Here is a 20,730-nt window from a genome sequence, read left to right on the forward strand (position 1 = left end):
CTATTCCACTGGCATCTAATGGGTAGAGGCCAGGCATGCTGCTAAAGATCCCACAATGCATAGGAGAACCTCCCAAAACCAAGGAGTGCCCGGCTCCAAATGTCAATAGTGCCGAGGTTGAGAAACCCTGCTTTACGTTTACCCTATAAAACTGTGAGATGAGTTTTAGCAGCTCAGACATGTAGGGAAGGGAGCCAGGGGAACCAGAAAGCCTGCTTTCCAACCCCTGCCTTATCACAAACTTGTATTGGACCTCTGGTTCATCCTCCATCAAATGTGGATAGTCAGGGCTAGCCCTGCCTCCTTGATGGAGATGTTTGGGGGCTGAAATATGCGAAAGCAATTGAGAGCACCTGCCAGGAAAGGTGGATGATGAGGCTGGGCTTAGAGGGGGTGGGAGGCCCCCATCTAGCTAATGTCTATTGCAGACACTTGGCCCAAATTTTCTAAGAGAGTTTCAATTTCAAATACTCTGCCCTTCCTCTGTCTTCAAACATAAATTGTACAAATCAAGCCATCTGTGCCTGAGATTAAAAGACACCTGGATCTAGCTCCCTTTCCCTTCTTTTCCCTTTTTTGTTTATTGTAGAAAATTTTCAAAAATTAAAAGAATACATATGTAATCCTTTCAAATATAAAAATAGAAGCCTAAAGTAAACACTGCTTTACAAATGACTTTTCCCTTGCTTATCTGTAGATTATGAACATCTGTCCATGAAAGTAGTTTGACTTCTACAATTTTATTTTAGTACATTCATTCCACAATCTATTTAACCAATCCCCAACTTTGAAACATTTTTGTTGTTTCCAAATCTTCACTATTATACTCCGTGCTGTGATAAACATCTTGGTATCTTTTGTGTGTGTCCATTCATAAGTTTTTCATTAGGACACACCATGCCTTGAAGTAGAAGTTCTGGCTCAAAGTACACATATTTTTTTCTTTTTCAAACAGTATTTATTTACTTTAAAAATGCTACTTCAGTAAAATTTGGGAAATTCAGAAAAATGGAAAGAAGGAAAAGTAAAGAATTATCTTTATCTACCATCTCACCACAACCACTGTTGACATTTTAGTATATTTCATTTCCATATTTTGTATGCCTTCTTTTTTCTTTTCTATTCTTCCTTTTTTTTTTTTTTTTTTGAGGTACGCGGGCCTCTCACTGCTGTGGCCTCTCCCATTGTGGAGCACAGGCTCCGGACGCGCAGGCTCAGCGGCCATGGCTCACAGGCCCAGCCGCTCCGTGGCATGTGGGATCCTCCCGGACCGGGGAACAAACCCATGTCCCCTGCATCGGCAGGCGGACTGTGAACGACTGTGCCACCAGGGAAGCCCTGGCTTCTTTTTTCAAAAAAATTTCCTGCGTAATGAATTTGTAGTCTAATATTTATTTAAGATTGTTACCATAATCATTTCCTGTGTTTTTCATGGTTGTATCATATCCTGTTGTGTGCACAGACCATGGCTTACTTCAGCAGCTTCTTGGACTTAAAGTTATTTCCAGTTGTTCACAATTGTAAATAGTGAAAATGAACCTTTTTGTGAGTGAGTGAGGCTTTTTTTTTTTTTTCCCTCTGAATTTGTGGTGAACTCCTTAGAATAGATTTCCAGAAGTGAAACTACTGGGACAAATGGGAACGATTTTAGTGTTTGACGTACATTGCCAAATTATTTTGAAAGCCTTATGCCCTGTGAATCTGGGTGGTTAGCACCTTGTTAAGGCCTTTTCCACCTAAGGCCTAATCGGCCCTTGGAGAATTTGTCCCGATTTATCCTCCGGCGGCGGTGTCTGAGAGTTCTAGTCCCTTCCTGGGATCTTTTGGGCTGCAAATCCAGCCAGACTGAGGTGGGAACAGATGTTCAAACACTCCTCCCCTCTCCCACCCCCAGGTACAATTCCCTGGGTCTCAGGGATTACCTAGGCCGCCCTCGCCTCTGGGTCTGGAGCGCCCCCTGCAGTCCACGTGAGGAACTTCCCTCCCCGCCCTGGGACCTGGGCTCCATTCCTTTCCCACCAAACCCTCTTCTGGTCTCCATCCAAGTTGGAGTGTGGCCTGAGCAGGTGCAGCGTCTGTCACAGCCTCTCTGAGGTCTCCATTGGCCCTTAGGCAACACAGGAGCACAATCCATGGTGTGTCAGCCTGCTGACACAGTGCTTTCCTACTCTACATGGCTCTGCCATGAGAAAGCTCTTCTTTTTCTTGACCTAAAAATCGCTTTCCTTGGTGGTTTCCTTGCACTGCTCAAGTGTTACCCATTCAGGGCCACGTGTAACCAGTCTGCTCCCTTTTCACTTCGGCCTTTTCCCCAGCTCATTCTCCCTTATGGTCTTCAAGCTTCCCTCTCAGCTGGTCCTGCCTGAGTGAGGGGAAATGTCCTTAACTTCTCTGAGTCTAGTTTCTTCACCTGTAGAATGAAGATAATAATCCCTATCCTGCAGGGTTGTTGCAGACATTCAAATAATACCAATAAAAAGCCGAACCCAGATGTTTGGTTCAGGATAGAAGGCTGAGCATGTGCGTTTACCTGTCCTTCCTCCTGAAAATCCATGGAAAGTAACTAAAGAAAGACAGATAGAAAAACGCAGAACAGCGGAGAATTGGTGTGGGGGAGGATGCCTTGGATCAATGAATCAGATTTTAACATTTTTCTGGAATACCGGAAGGGGTCGAATCACATTTATGGGTAAATGGGAGCAGAGGAAGCCACAGCTGAGATCAAGAAGTAGAGAAGTGTACGGGGTAGGGGTGGGTATTTTGTTCTGTTTTAGCTGGGGAGTCAAAGTGGGAGAGAAGAAGAGGAAGGAGGTGCAGAAGCCAGGGTGGTGACTGATGGGAGAAGAGGCTGTAGTACTGCCACATGGCTTCCTTCACTTCTACTTGTTTGGGTCCACCATTTTCCCCCAGGCTGGGACCGTGAGATAGTCTCCAAAGAAATGAAGTAAGCAGTCTAACAGGGGCCAAGCTCCCACGTGAGGGACAGAAGAGGGCCCTTCTTGTTTTGACACTGAGGCACAGGCAAGAACTTGCTGCCAGCTGCCTACCTGGGCACGCTAGAAGCAAGTCCGCCAGCCAACAAGTCTCACTCGCATGCACAGAGCCTGCTTTCAGCTCAAAGAAGCAGAAATAGCTCAAGAAACTATCAGAAAACTTAATAATAAAAGCAAAAAACCTTTAACTCATCAGGGAGATTCAGGAAATGACTCCATTCAGGAAAAATAAGACCTGGGTATTATGATGAACATTCAGAGAAGGAGTTCTTATATATTAAAAATATGATTGACAACATTTTTAAAGATCAATAAAAGTATTGCAAAAAGGCTGAGAAATTTCTCAAAAACAGACTTACAGTGAGAAATAAAGGTCACGTTAGTGTTCATAGCAGCAACACTGAATGTTGGAAAACAATGGAGCAATACCTTCAAAAGGGCTAAGAGAAAATGATATTGAACTTAAAATGTGACATCCAGCCAAATTATCAGTCAGGCATGAGAGAAAAATTAAGGTGTTTTCCAACATTTAGGGATTCTGAAAGTTTCCCCTAATTCATCCTTTTGGTAAAAGATTGCTTGAGGATGTGCTCCAGCAAATAAAAGTCCACGATAGAGGATGACAGGGTATCCAAGAAGCACTGAATCCAACCCAGGAGAGCAATGTAAAGGGAACCCAGAATGACAGTCAGACAGACGATCAGGAAAGAAGGTAATAGATATTAGATCATTTACCAAATAGCAGGAGAGAAAATTCCTGGCAATTAGAAATGCCAGGAAAAACAAAAGCCCTGTAAGAAAATGGTAGTCCAAATATGAAGCAAACTAAAAAGTAGCCTGTATCCTGATTCTGAGCATGTCTCAGAAGAGAGTATCCTCCTTATCTCCTTTCTCCTTCAAGTAGCTCAATTTCAGTGACATCGAGTTACATATCCTTCTCTGTGGATCCCTTCACCCTTAGCTCTCCAGTAAAGAGTATTTATTTATTCATAATATCATAAGAACTGTTTACTTCAAGTGTCATAATCAATCTACAGACAGCATAAAGGACTTAATCATCCTTACATGATGTATCAAATTGCTTTCAGGTGCACAGTGGCTTAGGTAAATGAGGTTATTTTCCCCTTGTTCCAAGAGGACCAGAAATGGTCGAACTTGCTGAAGGAGACTACCAAGGTCATCTAGTTTTTTCCATCTAGCTTCAGTGTCCTATATCATTTAATTTTATAAAGAGTTAATGAAATTTTAATAAGAATTTTTATAAAAATAAAATTGTTCATAGTTCTAGAGTTCAATGTGTATCTAACTGACAATTTACAAATATGTGTAGATATATAAATTTAAGAGTAGCATGAAATGTTTAATATTACAAAATATTCCTCAGTTGCCTTGTGAAACTTCTACAAATAGCATAAACTCATGAATGTTCTGGAAACACAATTTAGAACACAAGGAAAATAAGGAGAAATTCATGTGTCACACTAATGGGAAATGATACTTTATGACATGAGAATCTATTGCATTCATGCTTTTTGAGAAGAAAGATTTATGAGTTAATTTGTCCTTCCATACCTTCCACTCAGACGCACCCTGCACTTTTTTTTTGTTTTAATTTATTTTTATTTTTGACTGCTTTGGGTCCTCGGTGCTGCGCACAGGCCTTCACCAGTTGCGGTGAGCGAGGGCTACTCTTTGCTGCGGTGCGTGGGCCTCTCATTAGGGAGGCTTCTCTTTGTTTCAGAGCACAGGCTCTAGGCACGTGGGCTTCAGGTGTTGTGGTATGTGGGCTCAGTAGTTGTGGCACACGTACTTAGTTGCTCCGCGGCATGTGGGATCTTCCTGAGCAAGGCTTGAACCTGTGTCCCCTGCATTGGCAGGTGGATTCCTAACCACTGCACCACCAGGGAAGTCCCCAGGAAAGACTTTATTGGGGCTCCTGCTGCAGCAGGAGGGGGGTTCCCTTGCTCACTCCCTGAAGGGGGGCGAGCTGGTTCCTTATATGGGGTGAGGGTGTAGGGGTGGGTCCGGGGGTCGGCCCAAGGGGTGGCTTAGGTGGTCTGCCCACCCATTTGCTGGTGCTGTGTGGGGTTTTGGTCTCTTTGTATCTTGTTCATAATTTGCCCCAACTGTGCTTGCACACAGTTATTTTTAGTCCCCTATAGCTTCTTTGTATTTTGTTGCTGGAGGAGGGGTTTTTTCAGTTGCAAGCACTGCAGCAAAGGGTTCCAGGTCCTAGCCTGTCTCACGTTCACAGTCTCACTCTGCCCCTTACTAGTAATGTGACAAGTTACTAGCAAGTTGCTAACATTTCGTGTCTTGGGGTGCTCCAGGGTAAAATGGGAGGTTTGTCAAGGGCTTAAATCGATGGTCCTTGGAAAGCTCTCAGAGCATGGCCCTAACCATGTTGGCTCTTACCTAGCATGCAACTAAGTCTGAGACTCAGGAGGTCAGGGGAGGGCTCTGCTGGAGCCTGGGATCCCTACAGCTCCTGTCTGACACCCAGTTTCAGCGTTGGCCTCAGTCCTGTGCTTCTTGAATTGCAGCTGCCTGTGATTAACATGGGTTCCAGGTGTGGCTTGGACCAGCTAGGTCAGAAACATCAATCCTCACCCTGGGCCCTGCAGCCAATCGCAGTGCTTCCTGGGGGAAGGGAGCTCATGGAGATGCTTATCTTTTTAATTAGATTGGGGCCAGGAGGCAGGATCAGGTAGGTTGAGGGGTGGAGATCATTCAGGGTCACACCAACTAATGGATGGAAAATCCCCAGGTGATCTCAGAAAAAAGCAAGGAGTCCAGCAAGTCCCACCCCTGGCTGAAACTGGTTCAGTGCAGGATTAAGACTGTTGGCGTTGCTCTTACAAAGACTTTCCCAATTTATGATCCTGGGACTGAAAATTGGGCAATAGTTTAGAAGCCTGGGTAAACGGTAGTGTACCAAAGAGTTTGCAAACTTGCTTATCTGCAAATAAAGTCATTTCTTGGAGAGATCTGGAGACCTATTAGTAGAATGATTGTGGAATGAGCAATGTTATTCACAAAGCAGCTGAAACTGGTCTAAGAGCCCCATGGTTCCTAGTTCCAGCTCTTCCAATAACTAGCTTTCTGAACTCACGAAAGTGTCTCTTCGGTTTTCACATAGGTTGACCAGATGACTACTAGTGGCTAATATGTATAACGTCCACCACTTGCTGGGTGATTACTGTGCATATTGAGGCACCATATTGAGCACCATGTGGAGCTAAATGCTCCACATATTATATCACTGACTCTTTCCAATAACCCTATGGTAGGCATTGTTAACCCATCTTGTAGATGAGGAAACTGAGGCTGGGGAGAGTAGGTGATTTGCCCTGGAGGCAGAGCCAGGCCTTGAATCTAAGCACGATGCTATTCAGCCTGCCCTGATATCTTTAATTCAATTTGCCATGAGTTCCAGTTTTTAAGCGCCTATTATGTGCCAGGCTTGTGAATAGCCAACTACGGGTTTTTTTTTTCTTTTTGCCGACTATGTTTTGATATCCCAAGCAAAATTTGTGGAATTGCAGAATCTCAGGTCTGCAACAAAGAAAGTCATCCTGCCTCTTTACCCACCAGGCAGGTCTGAGGCCCCTGAAAATGCCCCATATGGGCCCTCTATGATGTGCAGTGCCCTGAGTCAACCCAGCCTGTCCAACGATACAAGTGGTTTTCCACACCTGAGAGCAGCAGGACGCCATCAAAGCCCTGACTTAGACCTCCCAGTGGAGAGGGACCCTCCACTCTAAGCCAACGCTAGCCTGGACCAGGTCCCACCCCTACAATGTCAGGGGCTCTCCCCTACAATGTCAGGGGCCCAGTTCTCATCTCCAGGGGACCACATCTGTGAGCCTGGGGCAGTGGTGAGCTGCAATAACTAGGTTCTGGGAACCCAATTCTAGCCTTTTGTGACATTAGCTTCCCAATTGCCACCAGATTATTGATGCACCTGGGGTCTTACCTTTGATTTGGCAAAGTGCCCTTCCCCTTCCTGTCTTATCTTTGCCCCACTCACCTCAAGGTTTGAGCAGTGGTTGAGACTCCTCCCAATAACCCATGCCATGGGTACCATCTGCCTTATTTTTTTTTTTTTTCCATCTGCCCTGTTTTAACAGATCAGGAGACCCAGTGACAGCAAGGGTCTTTTCCAAACTCACACAGCAAGGATGTAGTGAAGCCAGAACTTGAACCCCATTTCTTGACTCCTAGTCTAATTCCAGTGGCCCAGCTTCCCAAAGTGAGATGAATTTATAAAACAACCTGGACACATTAACACAAGGTTATTCCCCATTCAGTTCTCCATCAGTCTTCCTAATATCTCAAGTAGATGCAGTTTAGTGCTAGGATGTCTTCAGTGCTTGTCCCACACTTGCCCTGTTCCTCTTTTGAACAGAGAGAGAGGGTAAGGAGTCAGGGAGGGGATGCGAGGGAGCCTCAGCCTGCTACAGAGCCTGGCTAGAAATGGCATAACTTTGCTTCATTTCTTCTCTGTCTCCATGGTTACCCCCTGTTTATGGCACACGATGCAATTTCTCGTCTATAATATCGATACAAAATTTCCTTTTCAGATGAATTTAGGTGTAATAATAGACCAGGTGATATGTGATGACTAAAATAGTGCAGGTGGTTCTCAAAGGACTACAGTTGGGGAAATACTGCCCTACACCAGGCTGACCCCAAGTGCTCAAAGCCAACCGGGCTGCTGGTTCTGTCTCCTCTCCCCTCCTGCGTCCTCCCTAGCTGAGCATTGGCACCTTTGTGTGGGGTCGAAAAGTCACAAGGAAAGTCTGCGCTTCTCTTTGGCTGTTGATGGGATGGGGGTGTTGGAGGAAGGAGGTGAGGAAGGGCTGTCACCACGCTTTCAGATTGCATAGGGTGGCCAGGATGACCCCAGCATATGTGCCAATATCTTGGTGCTCAGTGTGTACGCCTGGCTCTGTGGATTGTAACTCGGAGTGTTCCCTAGAGGCTGAACCTCCTCGGTAGAGTAGGGACAGAAGGGGCCTGCCATCCCCTCTCAGTGGGGGGCCTGGGCCAGTAGCTATTAAACCCTGAGAGAGTTAGAGGCTCAGGCTGAGCTGATCTTGAGGCTTGGTGGGTTGGGATTCAAGGGCCACCCTATCGCGGAAGTTGTTGTTCGGGGCTCTGGCTGCTCCTGTGTGGCTCAGAGGGAGGGCGCTACGATGGGGGAAGGGTCCCCTTTAGCCGGGGCTCCTGAACTGCAGGGGCCGCTCTTGGGTGTCCGCTGGGCTCCCGCAGCAGAAGCACAAGGGGGTTTCTGCACTGCCCACGTAACCCAGAGCACCCTGACACCACTTCCCGAATCTTCGAACTGCACTGAGTGAAGACTGCAGTTGTTAAGAGCGACTGGCTTTGGTGTCAGACAGACTCGAGTTTGAATCCCCCTAGTTACCCTCAGCTATTGAATGGGGATAATAACACTCCTTACCTCTTGGGTTATGGTGAGCATTCAATGAGATTTTAAAAAACATTTTATTAAAGTATAGTTGATTTGCAATATTGTTTAAATTTCTGCTGTACAGCAAAGTGACTCAGTTATACATACATATATTCTTTTTCATATTCTTTTCCATTATGGTTTGTCCCAGGATACAGAATACTGTTCCCTGTGCTATACAGTAAGACCTTGTGGTTTGTCCATCCTGTATGTAATAGTTTGCCTCTGCTAATCTCAAACTCCCAATCCTTCTCTCCCTTACCCTCCTTCCCCCTTGGCAACCACAAGTCTGTTCTCTATATTTGTGAGTCTGTTTTTGTTTCGTAGATATGTTCATTTGTGTTGTATTTTAGATTCCACATATAAGTGATATGGTATTTATATTCCTCTTTCTGACTTTGCTTACTATGATAATCTCTAGGTCCATACATGTCGCTGCAAATGGCATTATTTCATTCTTTTCAATGGCTGAGTTATATCCCATTGTATCCATTGTATGTATGTATATATATATATATATGTATATATATACACCACATCTGTTTTATCCGTTTATCTGTTGATGGACATTTAGGATGTTTCCATGTCTTGGCTACTGTAAATAGTGGTGCTATGAACATAGGTGTGCATGTGTCTTTTTGAATTATGGTGTTGTCTGGGTATATGCCCAGGAGTGGGGTTGCTGTATCATATGGCAACTCTGTTTCTAGTTTTTTGAGGAACCTCCATACTGTTTTCCATAGTGGCTGCACCAATTTACATTTCCACCAACGGTGTAAGAGGGTTTCCCGTTCTCCACACCCTCTCCAGCACATTAACTGAGGTTCTTCAAGCTGATTGCTTAACACGTAATATGTGCTCAGTAAACAGTGCTCAGTGAACACTTCTCTGTTCAGAAATCTAGGATCTGGAACTTGCAAATGATGGATGCCGGTTCCCCTTAGCCTACTTTTCCAATCTCTTCATTGTCAGGCCCCCACCTACCCTAGCAACCAAATGTAATCCATGCTAACCCAGAAATATGTCCCAAGCTCTCCTGCCTCCATGCTTCTGCTTCTGCTGTTGCCTCTTCTTGGAATTTCCTGTCCACAATTTCTACCTGTTTAAAATCCTTCGAGGCCACCTCCTTCAGGAAGTCTTCAGTCTTGCCTACAGCCAGATGTAATTGCCCTCTTTGGAACTTCTATGGGGGTTTGTCTAGATACTTTCTACCCTGTAGGAGAGGAGACAAGTTAGTCTGACAGTCTTCCTAGCGGACTCTGAGGTCCCAGAAGGCCGAGGCTGAAAGAGGCGATTCCTTCCTCTCTTCTTGATTCTGTGCTTTAGCAAAGCTCCCTGCACACCTGAAATGTCCTTTGATTGTCTTGGTTTTTTTTTTTAATTATTTTATTTATTTATTTTTGGCTGCTTTGGGTCTTCATTGCTGCGCGCAGCCTTTCTCTTGTGGCGAGTGGGGACTCCGTTGTGGTGTGTAGGCTTCTCATTGCGGTGGCTTCTCTTGTTGTGGAGCACGGGCTCTAGGCCCGCGGGCTTCAGTAGTTGTGCACGTGGGCTCTAGAGCTCAGGCTCAGTTGTGGCGCACGGGCTTAGTTGCTCCACGGCATGTGGGATCTTCCCAGATGAGGGCTCGAACCCGTGTCCCCTGCATTGGCAGGCCGATTCTTAACCTCTGTGCCACCAGGGAAGCCCTGTCCTTTGATTGTTGAGTGAATGAATCAATGTGAGAACCAAGAGAGCCCGAGTTTGGGCTCTGTTTTTGTGGGACACTGTTGAAGGCTGGGTCAGGAAAAGACTCAGGTGGAATTAAATATGTATTAATGAAGTTATCCTATGGTCCCCAGCATCCTGCTTTGCCTAGTGAGTCATGTGGTGGTGAATTCTTTCACTTCATACCACAAATATTTATTGAGCTCTGCCTTAATGCAGACATCGTGCTGGGAACAGCAGACACAAAGCTGGGTAGGACAGTGTCCGTCTTCTCCAGGAACCCACCGTGTGGGTAAGGAACCGTTTAATAAAAAGTCAACACACAGTAAGATGAGCACTGTGTAGATTAGTAGCACCTATGCCTTTTTTGCACAAACCAGTCTCCCCTCTCTTCCTTCCTTATTGGACCCCCTCCCCGTCCTGCCCCGGTCTGGGGACAAGTGTCATCGCCGAATCCAAGGAATGACCCTGGGGACATTCTATCTCACATCTCATCTTCAGTGTTTCTAACCTGTGGACGATTTTGCCTCCCAGGGGACATTTGGCAATGTCCAGAAACATTTTTGGTGGTCACAACCTGTTGGGTGGGGAGAGGCAGCTATTCCACTGGCATCTAATGGGTAGAGGCCAGGCATGCTGCTAAAGATCCCACAATGCATAGGAGAACCTCCCAAAACCAAGGAGTGCCCGGCTCCAAATGTCAATAGTGCCGAGGTTGAGAATCCCTGCTTTACGTTTACCCTATAAAACTGTGAGATGAGTTTTAGCAGCTCAAACATGTAGGGAAGGGAGCCAGGGGAATCAGAAAGCCTGCTTTCCAACCCCTGCCTTATCAAAAACTTGTATCGGACCTCTGGTTCATCCTCCATCAAATGTGGATAGTCAGGGCTAGCCCTGCCTCCTTGATGGAGATGTTTGGGGGCTGAAATATGCGAAAGCAATTGAGAGCACCTGCCAGGGAAGGTGGATGATGAGGCTGGGCTTGGAGGGGGTGGGAGGCCCCCATCTAGCTAATGTCTATTGCAGACACTTGGCCCAAATTTTCTAAGAGAGTTTCAATTTCAAATACTCTGCCCTTCCTCTGTCTTCAAACATAAATTTTACAAATCAGGCCATCTGTGCCTCAGATTAAAAGACACCTGGATCTAGCTCCCTTTCTCTTCTTTTCCCTTTTTTGTTTATTGTACAAAATTTAAAAAATACATATGTAATCCTTTCAAATATAAAAATAGAAGCCTAAAGTAAACACTGCTTTACAAATGACTTTTTCCTTGCTTATCTGTAGATTATGGACATCTGTCCATGAAAGTAGTTTGACTTCTACAATTTTATTTTAGTAGATTCATTCCACAATCTATTTAACCAATCCCCAACTTTGAAACATTTTTGTTGTTTCCAAATCTTCACCGTTATACTCTGTGCTGTAATAAACATCTAGTATCTTTTGTGTGTGTCCATTCATAATTTTTTCATTAGGACACACCATGCCTTGAAGTAGAATTTCTGGCTCAAAGTACACATATTTTTTCTTTTTCAAACAGTATTTATTTACTTTTAAAAATGCTACTTCAGTAAAATTTGGGAAATTCAGAAAAATAGAAAGAAGGAAAAGTAAAGAATTATCTTTATCTACCATCTGACCACAACCACTGTTGACATTTTAGTATATTTCATTTCCATATTTTGTATGGCTTCTTTTTTTTTTGTTTGTTTTCTTTTTCGGTACGCGGGCCTCTCATTGCAGAGGCTTCTCTTTGTTCCAGAGCACAGGCTCTAGGCACGAGGGCTTCAGGTGTTGTGGTATGTGGGCTCAGTAGTTGTGGCTCACGGGCTCTAGAGCACAGGCTCAGTCGTTGTGGCACATGGGCTTAGGTGCTCCGCGGCATGTGGGATCTTCCCGGACCAGGGCTTGAACCTGTGTCCCCTGCATTGGCAGGTGGATTCCTAACCACTGCACCACCAGGGAAGTCCCCATCCTGCACTTTGAAAGCAGTTTCTGTCTCTGACATTGGCATTGGGACCATCCATATACTCTCTTGGCATACAGATACTTTTTTAAAGTAGGCTTTATTTTTTAGAGCAATTTTAGGTTCAGAGCAAATCTGAAAGAAAAGTATAGAGATTTGCCATGTGCTCTCTGCCCCCACACATGCATAGGCTCCCCCATTATCAACATCCCTCACCAGAGTGTGCATTTGCTAAAACTGCTGAATTTGCATCATAATCACCTGAAGGTGATAGTTTACATTAGGGTTCACTCTTGGTGTTGTACATTCTATGGGTTTGGATAAATGTTTAGTGACATACAGTCACCATCAGAGTATCATACAGAGTAGTTTCACTGCCTTAAGAATCCTCTGTGCTCTGCCTATTCATCCCTCCCTCCACCAACCCCTGGCAACCACTGATTTTTTTTGTCTCCATAGTTTTGCCTTTTCTAGAATGTCATCTAGGTGGAATTATACAGTATGTAGCCTTTTCTTATTGGCTTCTTTCACTTAGTGATATGCATTTATCTCCTCCATGTCTTTTCATGGCTTGATCGCTCATTTATTTTTAATGTTGAATAATATTCCATTCACACTGTGGGTGTCCCACAGTTTATCCATTCATCTACTGGAGGACATCTTGGTTACTTTTAGATTTTGACAATTATGAATAAAGCGGCTATAAAACATTCATGTACTGGCTTTTGCTTGGACATAAGGTTTCAACTCCTTTGGGTAAATACAAAGGAGCACAATTGCTGGATTATATAAGAGTATGTTTAGTTTTGTAAAAACTGCCAAACTGTCTTCCGGAGTGGCTGTACCATTTCGCATCCCACCAGCAACAAATGAGAGTTCCTGTTGCTCCACGTCCTCGCCAGCATTTGGTGTTGTCAGTCTTCTGGATTTTGGCCATTCTAATGGGTGTGTAGTGGTATCTCCTTGTTGGTTTAATTTGCATTTCCCTGAAGACATATGATGTGGAGCATCTTTTCATATGCTTCTTTGGCGTCTGTATATCTTCTTTAGTGAGGCATCTGTTAAGGTCTTTGACTCACTTTTTGTTGATTTGAGGACATAGGACAAGAGCTGGAGGAGTATTTTCTTAGGGAACAGTGTTAGACACAAGAGCAGACCAGGGTTTAGGGTTAATTGATCACACTGTGCCAAATAAGTACTAGCTTGTGAGTGACAGAGGCCCCCAGGTATTCTTTAATAAATTTGTGTTTTGAGTGTTTGGATATGTAGGCTCTCTAAAGCACAAGGCCCAGGACAGGGACCTCTTATTCCTGAGTGTGGGGCAGGATTACCTGCAGCCTTCTCTCGGCCCCATCCATCTAGTATACGCATGAGCACAGCCTCTATGTCATGCAGCCCTAAATTCAGGTCCTAGGTCTGCCCCTTACTAGCCTTATAACTCTGAGCAAACCATTGAATCTCTTGAGCCTCGGCTTTGTCATCTGTAAAGTGGGGTCATAACAGGATTCTTCTCCAGGGTTGTTAGTGGAGGCCTCCCCCGAACACTTGCTGGGCTTGGGGCAAAAGCAAAGGTGGAGGATTGTCCTGTAGTTCATCTCTTCTCTTCCCACCCCTGCCTCCGTTCCACACTGTAAACATCAAAGTGCAAGCGCTCAGTCCCTATCCACGCATCTCCCATCCTTGAATACAGCTGCCCCTTGGCCATCCCTCAGCCCTAGGAGTGTACAGACTGATGGCATGGTCTACCCTCAGGCAGGACCAACCTGGGGAGGAGGCCCACACAGACTCTGGAATTGGTCCCAGGTACCCAAAGCCTTGTCTAGTTGGTGGGATGGGGACAGTGGGGGAGGGACAGGTATGAGAGTTCCAGGTGGATGTGTCTCCTTGGACCCTCAGACTCCTCACCTGTGGGGAGGGGGACCAGAGACAGACCCTCTAAGGCAGGGGGTCCATAGCAGGGCCCTGACTGTCCAGCTCTAAAGTGGTCCTGATGGTGCAGGGTCCATGAGATGATGTTCAGAAATTGCTTAGCCCAGCTCTTGGCGCTTGTTAAGTGTTCAGCACTCAATAAATATTAGTTGTTGGTATTATTATTATTATTATTATTATTAAAGTGAGACACTGAGGGCTGATTCTTCCTTCAAGATGTGGTAGAAATAAAAGAGATTATTCAGGTGAAGCATTTGGGTGAGATGAGACGGCAGCCCTGTGTGCACCGAGGCTGAGGTTGCACAGAGAGTGGCCAGCTTGCTTGTTGGAGACACAGGGGACCTCTCTGCCCCCTGGAAGGTGTCATTACCAGCATCGTGTCCTTCCCAAGGGGCGTCAGAGCTCTGCAGTCACAGAGAAGGACTTGGCAGGGGCCTTCTCAGAGATTCATAAACAGAAGCCTAAGAAAGGCTGTAGCCCTATGAATCCCTGTTTATGGAGCACCTACTATGTGCATAGACCCTATGCTATGGTTTTTCCCTATGAGGGAGGGACACTTTGCAGATGTGGAAACTGAGCCTCAAGAGGTAAGTGGTTTGGTCAAAGTCATGCATCCAGGGAGGGCAGAGCATCTGACTCCCAAGGCTGAGCCCTTTCCATTGCACTGTGATGCTGCATCTAAAGCACAATTTATGGACGGAGGGGGAAACCTTCCCAGGGAGGCCACAGATGATTTCCAAACAGAGAGGATGACAGTGTGGATTATGGAAGTGCCCAGTGCCAGGAAGCACACAGTAAGTCCTGCTCCTTGTTTGACCCACTGAGCCCAGCCCCACAGGGCACCCTTGGAGAAGGCTCCATTCTCACCCGCTCCTGCTTCTGGGTCACCTTGACCTAGGCCAGGGGTGGAGAAGGCTGCTCCTGGCCTCTTCTGGGTCCTGGTGTCAGGCCCTTGGCAGCATGAATGAACAATCTCCCAGAGCTTGAGTTTACCTCCTGCTCTGTTGAGGGTGGTGGTGTGGGTGAGTGTGGGCTGCGTCTCCGCCTCCTCACCAGGGCCAGCCTCAGGGACTTCAGCCTTGACCGCCTTCCATCCTGGAAGTTGTTTCTGCACTCTCAGGGCATGGCTTTGGAGTCTGTTGGACCTGGGTTCAGATCTCAGTTCTACAAAACTAGATGAGTGGCCTTGGGCAAGTCATTTAACCTCTGCGTGCCTTGGTTTCCTCATCTGTAAAATGGGGTTGATAACGGTACTGACCTCGTGAGGTCGTGTGGTGACAATCAAATGAAGTAATGTGTAGGCAGTGCTGGACCCAGTGCCTGGCAGGTCTTAAGTGCTCAGTATTTTAATCTATTATTAGACTACTTTATTCTTTTAAGTAACAGATCACATGGACCTTAGGTTCTTAATCAGGGTCTTCTGGGGGTTCCAGAGATGGCTTTGGGACAGCCTGTGAATTCCCTAAGATCATATGTAAGATTGACTGAGGTTGTTCATATGGGTATTTTTAGGGAGAGGAAGGTTTATAGCTGTCAGTGAATTTTCAGGGGTGTTTATGACCCCTGCTCTGAGGGGTCCCAGGCACAGTGCTAGGCTTGGCGGGTCGGAAAAAGACCAAAAGACGTAGTCACAGCCTCAGCTGCCTTGGGCAGCGCCACCACAGCAGAGATGTGTGTGGAGTTTTCTCTTTGTCTCCCATATTTTCTTTAACCCTTTTGTTTCATCTATTTTTTCTTTTGTCACCTTATTTTTTGGTTGTTTAAGCTCTTAATTTTTTCCATCTACCTATTCTTTTCTCTTAAATGGAAAAAAGGACCTGGCAGAGAGTTTACTATATGAGAGAAAACACTTGCCAAGTTTTCAAGGTAAATAGCGTGTGTTTCGGCGTGGGGCAGATGCTGTGTATCATCGGTGCTTGTGCAGCCACAGAATATCCCTGGGAGGGCACACCAGTAAGTGGTGACAGTTGACTTGGGGAGGGGGGGACTGGGGCGCAAAGGTGGGAAGGAGTCTTACTCTCTTTGTATCTTTTATGTTTTGTACATTGTGTATGGAGACCTATTTAAAAATAGGTTTGTTTTTTTGCGGGGGGGGGGCTTCCCTGGTGGCGCAGTGGTTAAGAATCCGCCTGCCAACGCAGGGGACACGGGTTCGAGCCCTGGTCCGGGAAGATCCCACATGCCGAGGAGCAACTAAGCCCGTGCACCACAACTACTGAGCCTGCACTGTAGAACCCACGAGCCACAACTCCTGAGCCCGTGTGCCACAACTACTGAAGCCCACGTGCCTAGAGCCTGTGCTCCGCAACAAGCCACCGCAGTGAGAAGCCCGCGCACCACAATGAAGAGTAGTCCCTGCTCGCCTCAACTTGAGAAAGCCTGCGCGCAGCAACGAAGACCCAACACAGCCAAAAATAAATAAATAAATAAAAGAATCTGCCTGCCAGTACAGGGAACACAGGTTCAAGCCCTGGTCTGGGAATATCCCACGTGCCGCAGAGCAACTAAGCCCGTGCGCCACAACTACTGAGCCTGCCGTGTAGACTGAAGCCCATGTGCCTAGAGCCCATGCTGAGAAGCCACCACCACGAGAAGGCTGTGCACTGCAACGAAGAGTAGCCCCTGCTCACTGCAACTAGAGAAAGCCCGTGCGCAGCAATGAAGACCCAATGCAGCCAAAAAATAAATTAAAAATAAATAAATAAAACCTTACTTAAAAAAAAAAAAAAGATTAGGTTACCCCGAAAGCGGACCCTGTACAAGTAGTTTCTTTGCGTGGGGATCCCAGGAAGCCCTGGAAAGAGGATGGAGAAGTGAGGCAGAGAAGGAAGGAAGCCAATACGGAGTATGTTTACGTCTGTGGGCTATCGGAGTTCATTGCTGCTGAGGACTTCTGGAGGACGGTGTAGAACATGACTCAGATTTGTCCCATTGTAAGGGTAAAGATGCTGATGTTATGAATTCACTAACTCCTGTTTGTTATCTGTTAAGGGCTGTTCCCAGGGGTGGCCTGCCCTGTGCATGCGTCAAGCAAGCTCGTGCTACACGAGAAAACCCTCAGGCAGAGCGGTAGGATCTCGGGGTTAGCAGCCATCTGCAGAATGGGTACAGGTTGGCGCCTACTGTATCTTCATGGGACCAGCCCTTCTTGGTCCTGCTGGGCTAGGGTAAAACATTGCTCTGAGCCACCAGACAACCACGAGTGAAAACTTTATTGCTCCAAGCACTTTATATGAATGTCACTACCACCTGACCTGGGCAAATATATAAAAAGCACAACCTATTGTACAGTCATTCCAACTCCTCGACTAATGCACTGTACAGATGCTTCCCAGGCCTTGTCCCCAGCACGATGGATGCATTTCAGTGGCAGCAGCTACACTTGTCCGAGGCCCCTTTGCAGATGCAGCCCTTGGCACACTTGACGCAGCCCGGGGGGCAGCAAGGACAGCAGCCTGGAAGGGGCAGGAGATGGACAGATCAGCTTTGGGTCAACACTCTTATCTGACCACTTCCCCCTTCACCACTTAGAAGGAAGTAGAAAAACAAGAGCATGCTACACACAGGTTCCGATCCACATGAGCAAAAAACCTGGGACAGGAAGTGGTGGGATGTTAGAGCTGGAAGGGACCTCAGGGGTCACCCAGAGTCCATCAGAGGCCAGGGAGGGGAAGGGGTTGGCCCACCGCCATTGGACAGTGGCAGATCCAAGGGCTCATGACGCCAGGCCATTCCCTTCACTACTGGGCAGGCTGGAACCTCCCCTCAGCCCTCTTCTTATCCAAACCCCTGCAACACTGAGGATGCCCTCACCCCCAGGTCAGCTGCAGCCCGGGGGACTCAGCTTTCATTTCAGATCCCTCCCAAATGGGTAAAGGCATCCAGGACCCCCTCAATCCCACCGTGGCTGGAGGGTTGAGGATGACAGAAACGGACTCCCAGCTCCCCGCCAGCAGTGCGTGGCCCCGGTCACCAGACTCACTTTTTTGACATGTTTTACAGCTGCAGGTTTTGCATTTGCAGTTGTCTCCGCAGGTGCAGGTTCCTCCTAGGAGAAAGGACAGAGCCACAAGCATGAGCATCGAGGTGGAGCAGGCACGCAGGCGCGCCACAGGCCAGCTAGGTGGCCGAGGGTCTGGGCTGCCCTTGGTCAGTGGATGGACAGGAGGTTGAAGATGCTGCTGAGAATCACCCCAGTGGTGAAGACCACCCAGTGGTTCCCAGTCACAGTCCATGGACAGAAACTGGGGGGGACTACATCAGAATCCCTGGGGGTACTTATTAAAATGCAGATTCCTAGGGCCAACCTTTGAGATATTATGATTCATAGGTCTGGGTGGAGAAAGGGAATCAGTATTTTTTAAAAAGCAACCCAGGGACTTCCCTGGTGGTCCAGTGGTTAAGACTCCTCGCTTCCACTGCAGGGGGCATGGATTTGATCCCTGGTCAAGGAACTAAGATCCTATGTGCTGCGCAATGTGGCCAAAAAATAGAAGAAGGAAAAAAAAAGCAACCCAGATGATTCTGATGTACAATCAGGTTTGAGAACCACTAAGTTAGGCCAAGCCCAAGGTCCCCTGGGGACTGTCGAAAACTTTAAGGTATCAGGCAAGATGGAAATCCTCAACTCCTCACCTTTTCAAGGTATCAGGCAAGATGGAGATCCTGAATGTGTAGGAGGAAGGGCAAAGGATATAAACAAGCCCAAAGTGAGAGTCACAGCTACCACTTGTTTCCATATCATAAAACCATCTATATTTTTTTTAAAAAATCATCCTGCTTCTTGTTTTGAGTTTCAAGATGCTGGAAGCTTCTGTCTTTTTGGCAAATTTTGGGGACAGACATGTCCTGTTAGGAACCAGGGAGACTTGTGAGACTTCTTGATGCCCTTTCCAAAGGTCATAAAACCCAAGATGGCTCTGAACCCTGACCTCACTTCTCCTGGCCAACATGCTTCCATGGAATTAAGCAGTTTCAGACTTGGAGGTCCGCATATGCTTCTAATAACTCCCCTGACATCTGCAAATGCTTTATGATTTTAACCCTTTCACAGCAACCCTAGGAGGTGGGCAGCTGGGGATAAGTAACCCTATTTTTCAGATGAAGAAACTGAGGCTTGGAAATAATAAGTGTCAGGAGTGGATGGGAGCAATGGACCAGAAGCAGGTTGGTCTGGGCCAGAGCTCTTCCCCCACCCTGGTGGCTGCTCCCAGAGGCTTGCCGCTAGGTCCCACCGCAGTCATTCCTAAGCCAGGTTATTAATTCTAGCAAATCAAGCTGGTATCCAACAGAGAGCGGGAGCTGCCACAAAGGTGGCCAGTCTCACACAAACTCCATTGGTGCTTCTAATTGGAAGAAGAGAAGCATTAATCACAGTCCTGCAGGCTCCCTGTGGGAAGCTGGCGAGAGGTCACAGAATCCCAGGGTGGGCATCCTTACTCACCAGACATGCAGGTGCATTCCCCAGGGTCCATGGTCCAGGTGTCTGAGAGGCTGTGGTGCTGTCACAGCTGGTGAAGTGAGGCTGAGTGAGCAGTCACCAGAGGCTTCTTTTTTATGGCTGTGTGGGTGTAGACTTGGACTCACATCACCTCTCCCTGGGGCCAGACGCCCTGTACACAGCCCAGCCATGGGATGGGTGTTGGCTGAGGAGGGCAGAGGAGAGGGCAAGCAGTACAGTCATTTAGGTGGCTTTTCACAAAGGGTGCAGGTGGCTGTACCTGCCACCTGCTGAGGTGTCAGGGAGCCAGGCTTAGGCTCAAATTGCAGTCACGTTGCGCAGATTGGGAGCTACCTGTGTCCCCTCTCCAAGTCCTACACATACTGTTATCTGCCATTTCTGTTCCCTCCTTCACAGGGGCTGCTCCTGTCCTGGCCCGGGGTCTCATCTATCTCCCCTGGTTGACTATGAAAGCCCTTTACCATGTGCAGGCGGGGGCCCCTATTCTGTGCCCTGGCTTTAGAAGGCCCCCAAAGTCAGGGGCAGGTGCCCACTCAGAGCCTGTAACCTCTCTTTCTAGACCACATGTGGAGCACCCTGGATGCTGGAATCTTCTGTCTTCCCAAGCCTGCTTGCTTCTAAGGATTTGCTCAGTCCTCTTCCCCAGGCTCCCAAGGACAGGTGTGCAGCCAGTGTGTGTCTCTCTAGGCCTGAGAGGTGGCCGCGGGTGGCTGTTTGCTGGGGGTACAGACAGAGTTTGGATGTGTGGGCTGGTGCCCACAGGGGTGTGTGAAGGAAGGAGCTAGGGGTGGGGAGAGAAGGGAGGGGGGCCACAGATTGGGGGTTGGGGCCATGGGGCAGATCGCCAGGCACCTCTGCATTCTAGGTTGCAATGTTAAGGTAGGAGGGTAGAAAGTATTTTATTTGTTTATCTGATTTATAACTTTAAAATATTTTAGCCGGGGGGCTTTCCTGTTGGCGCAGTGGTTGAGAGTCCGCCTGCCGATGCAGGGGACATGGGTTCGTGCCCCAGTCCGGGAAGATCCCACATGCCGCGGAGTGGTTGGGCCTGTGAGCCATGGCCGCTGAGCCTGCGCGTCTGGAGGCTGTGCTCCGCAACGGGAGAGGCCACAACAGTGAAAGGCCCACGTAGCGAAAAAAAAAAAAAAAAAAAAAAAAAAAATATATATATATATATATATATATATATATATATATATT

The 20,730-nt window shown here is 47.0% G+C and overlaps 2 protein-coding genes across 2 annotated transcripts in view; one reads left to right on the forward strand and one right to left on the reverse strand.

The window, feature by feature from the left end:
- BBS2 (Bardet-Biedl syndrome 2) overlaps positions 1-20,730 on the forward strand; it is a 136,085-nt gene that overhangs the window by 37,060 nt on the left and 78,295 nt on the right. The gene's annotated exons all lie outside the window — the stretch shown is intronic.
- Positions 17,267-19,621, reverse strand: LOC111165333 (metallothionein-4). Its single transcript, XM_022555909.3, has 3 exons — positions 19,513-19,621; positions 18,052-18,117; positions 17,267-17,524 (listed from the first exon to the last, which is right to left on the reverse strand). The coding sequence occupies exons 1-3, from the start codon at positions 19,541-19,543 to the stop codon at positions 17,433-17,435; spliced, it is 189 nt and encodes a 62-aa protein (XP_022411617.2). The 5' UTR covers positions 19,544-19,621; the 3' UTR covers positions 17,267-17,432.

The sequence above is a fragment of the Delphinapterus leucas genome, chromosome 20 (assembly GCF_059928025.1).
Source record: "Delphinapterus leucas isolate spDelLeu-1000000601 "Yukka" chromosome 20, BTC_Dleu_Yukka2, whole genome shotgun sequence".
Classification (NCBI taxonomy): domain Eukaryota; kingdom Metazoa; phylum Chordata; class Mammalia; order Artiodactyla; family Monodontidae; genus Delphinapterus; species Delphinapterus leucas.

Excerpts from the sequence above, each read along its gene's own strand:
- LOC111165333 (XM_022555909.3), bottom strand. The coding sequence starts at position 19,543 with ATGGACCCTGGGGAATGCACCTGCATGTCTG. Across the intron at positions 18,118-19,512 it reads GGAATGCACCTGCATGTCTG|GAGGAACCTGCACCTGCGGA; the intron begins GTGAGTAAGGAT and ends CCTTTCTCCTAG. Across the intron at positions 17,525-18,051 it reads CTGTAAAACATGTCAAAAAA|GCTGCTGTCCTTGCTGCCCC; the intron begins GTGAGTCTGGTG and ends TGCCCCTTCCAG.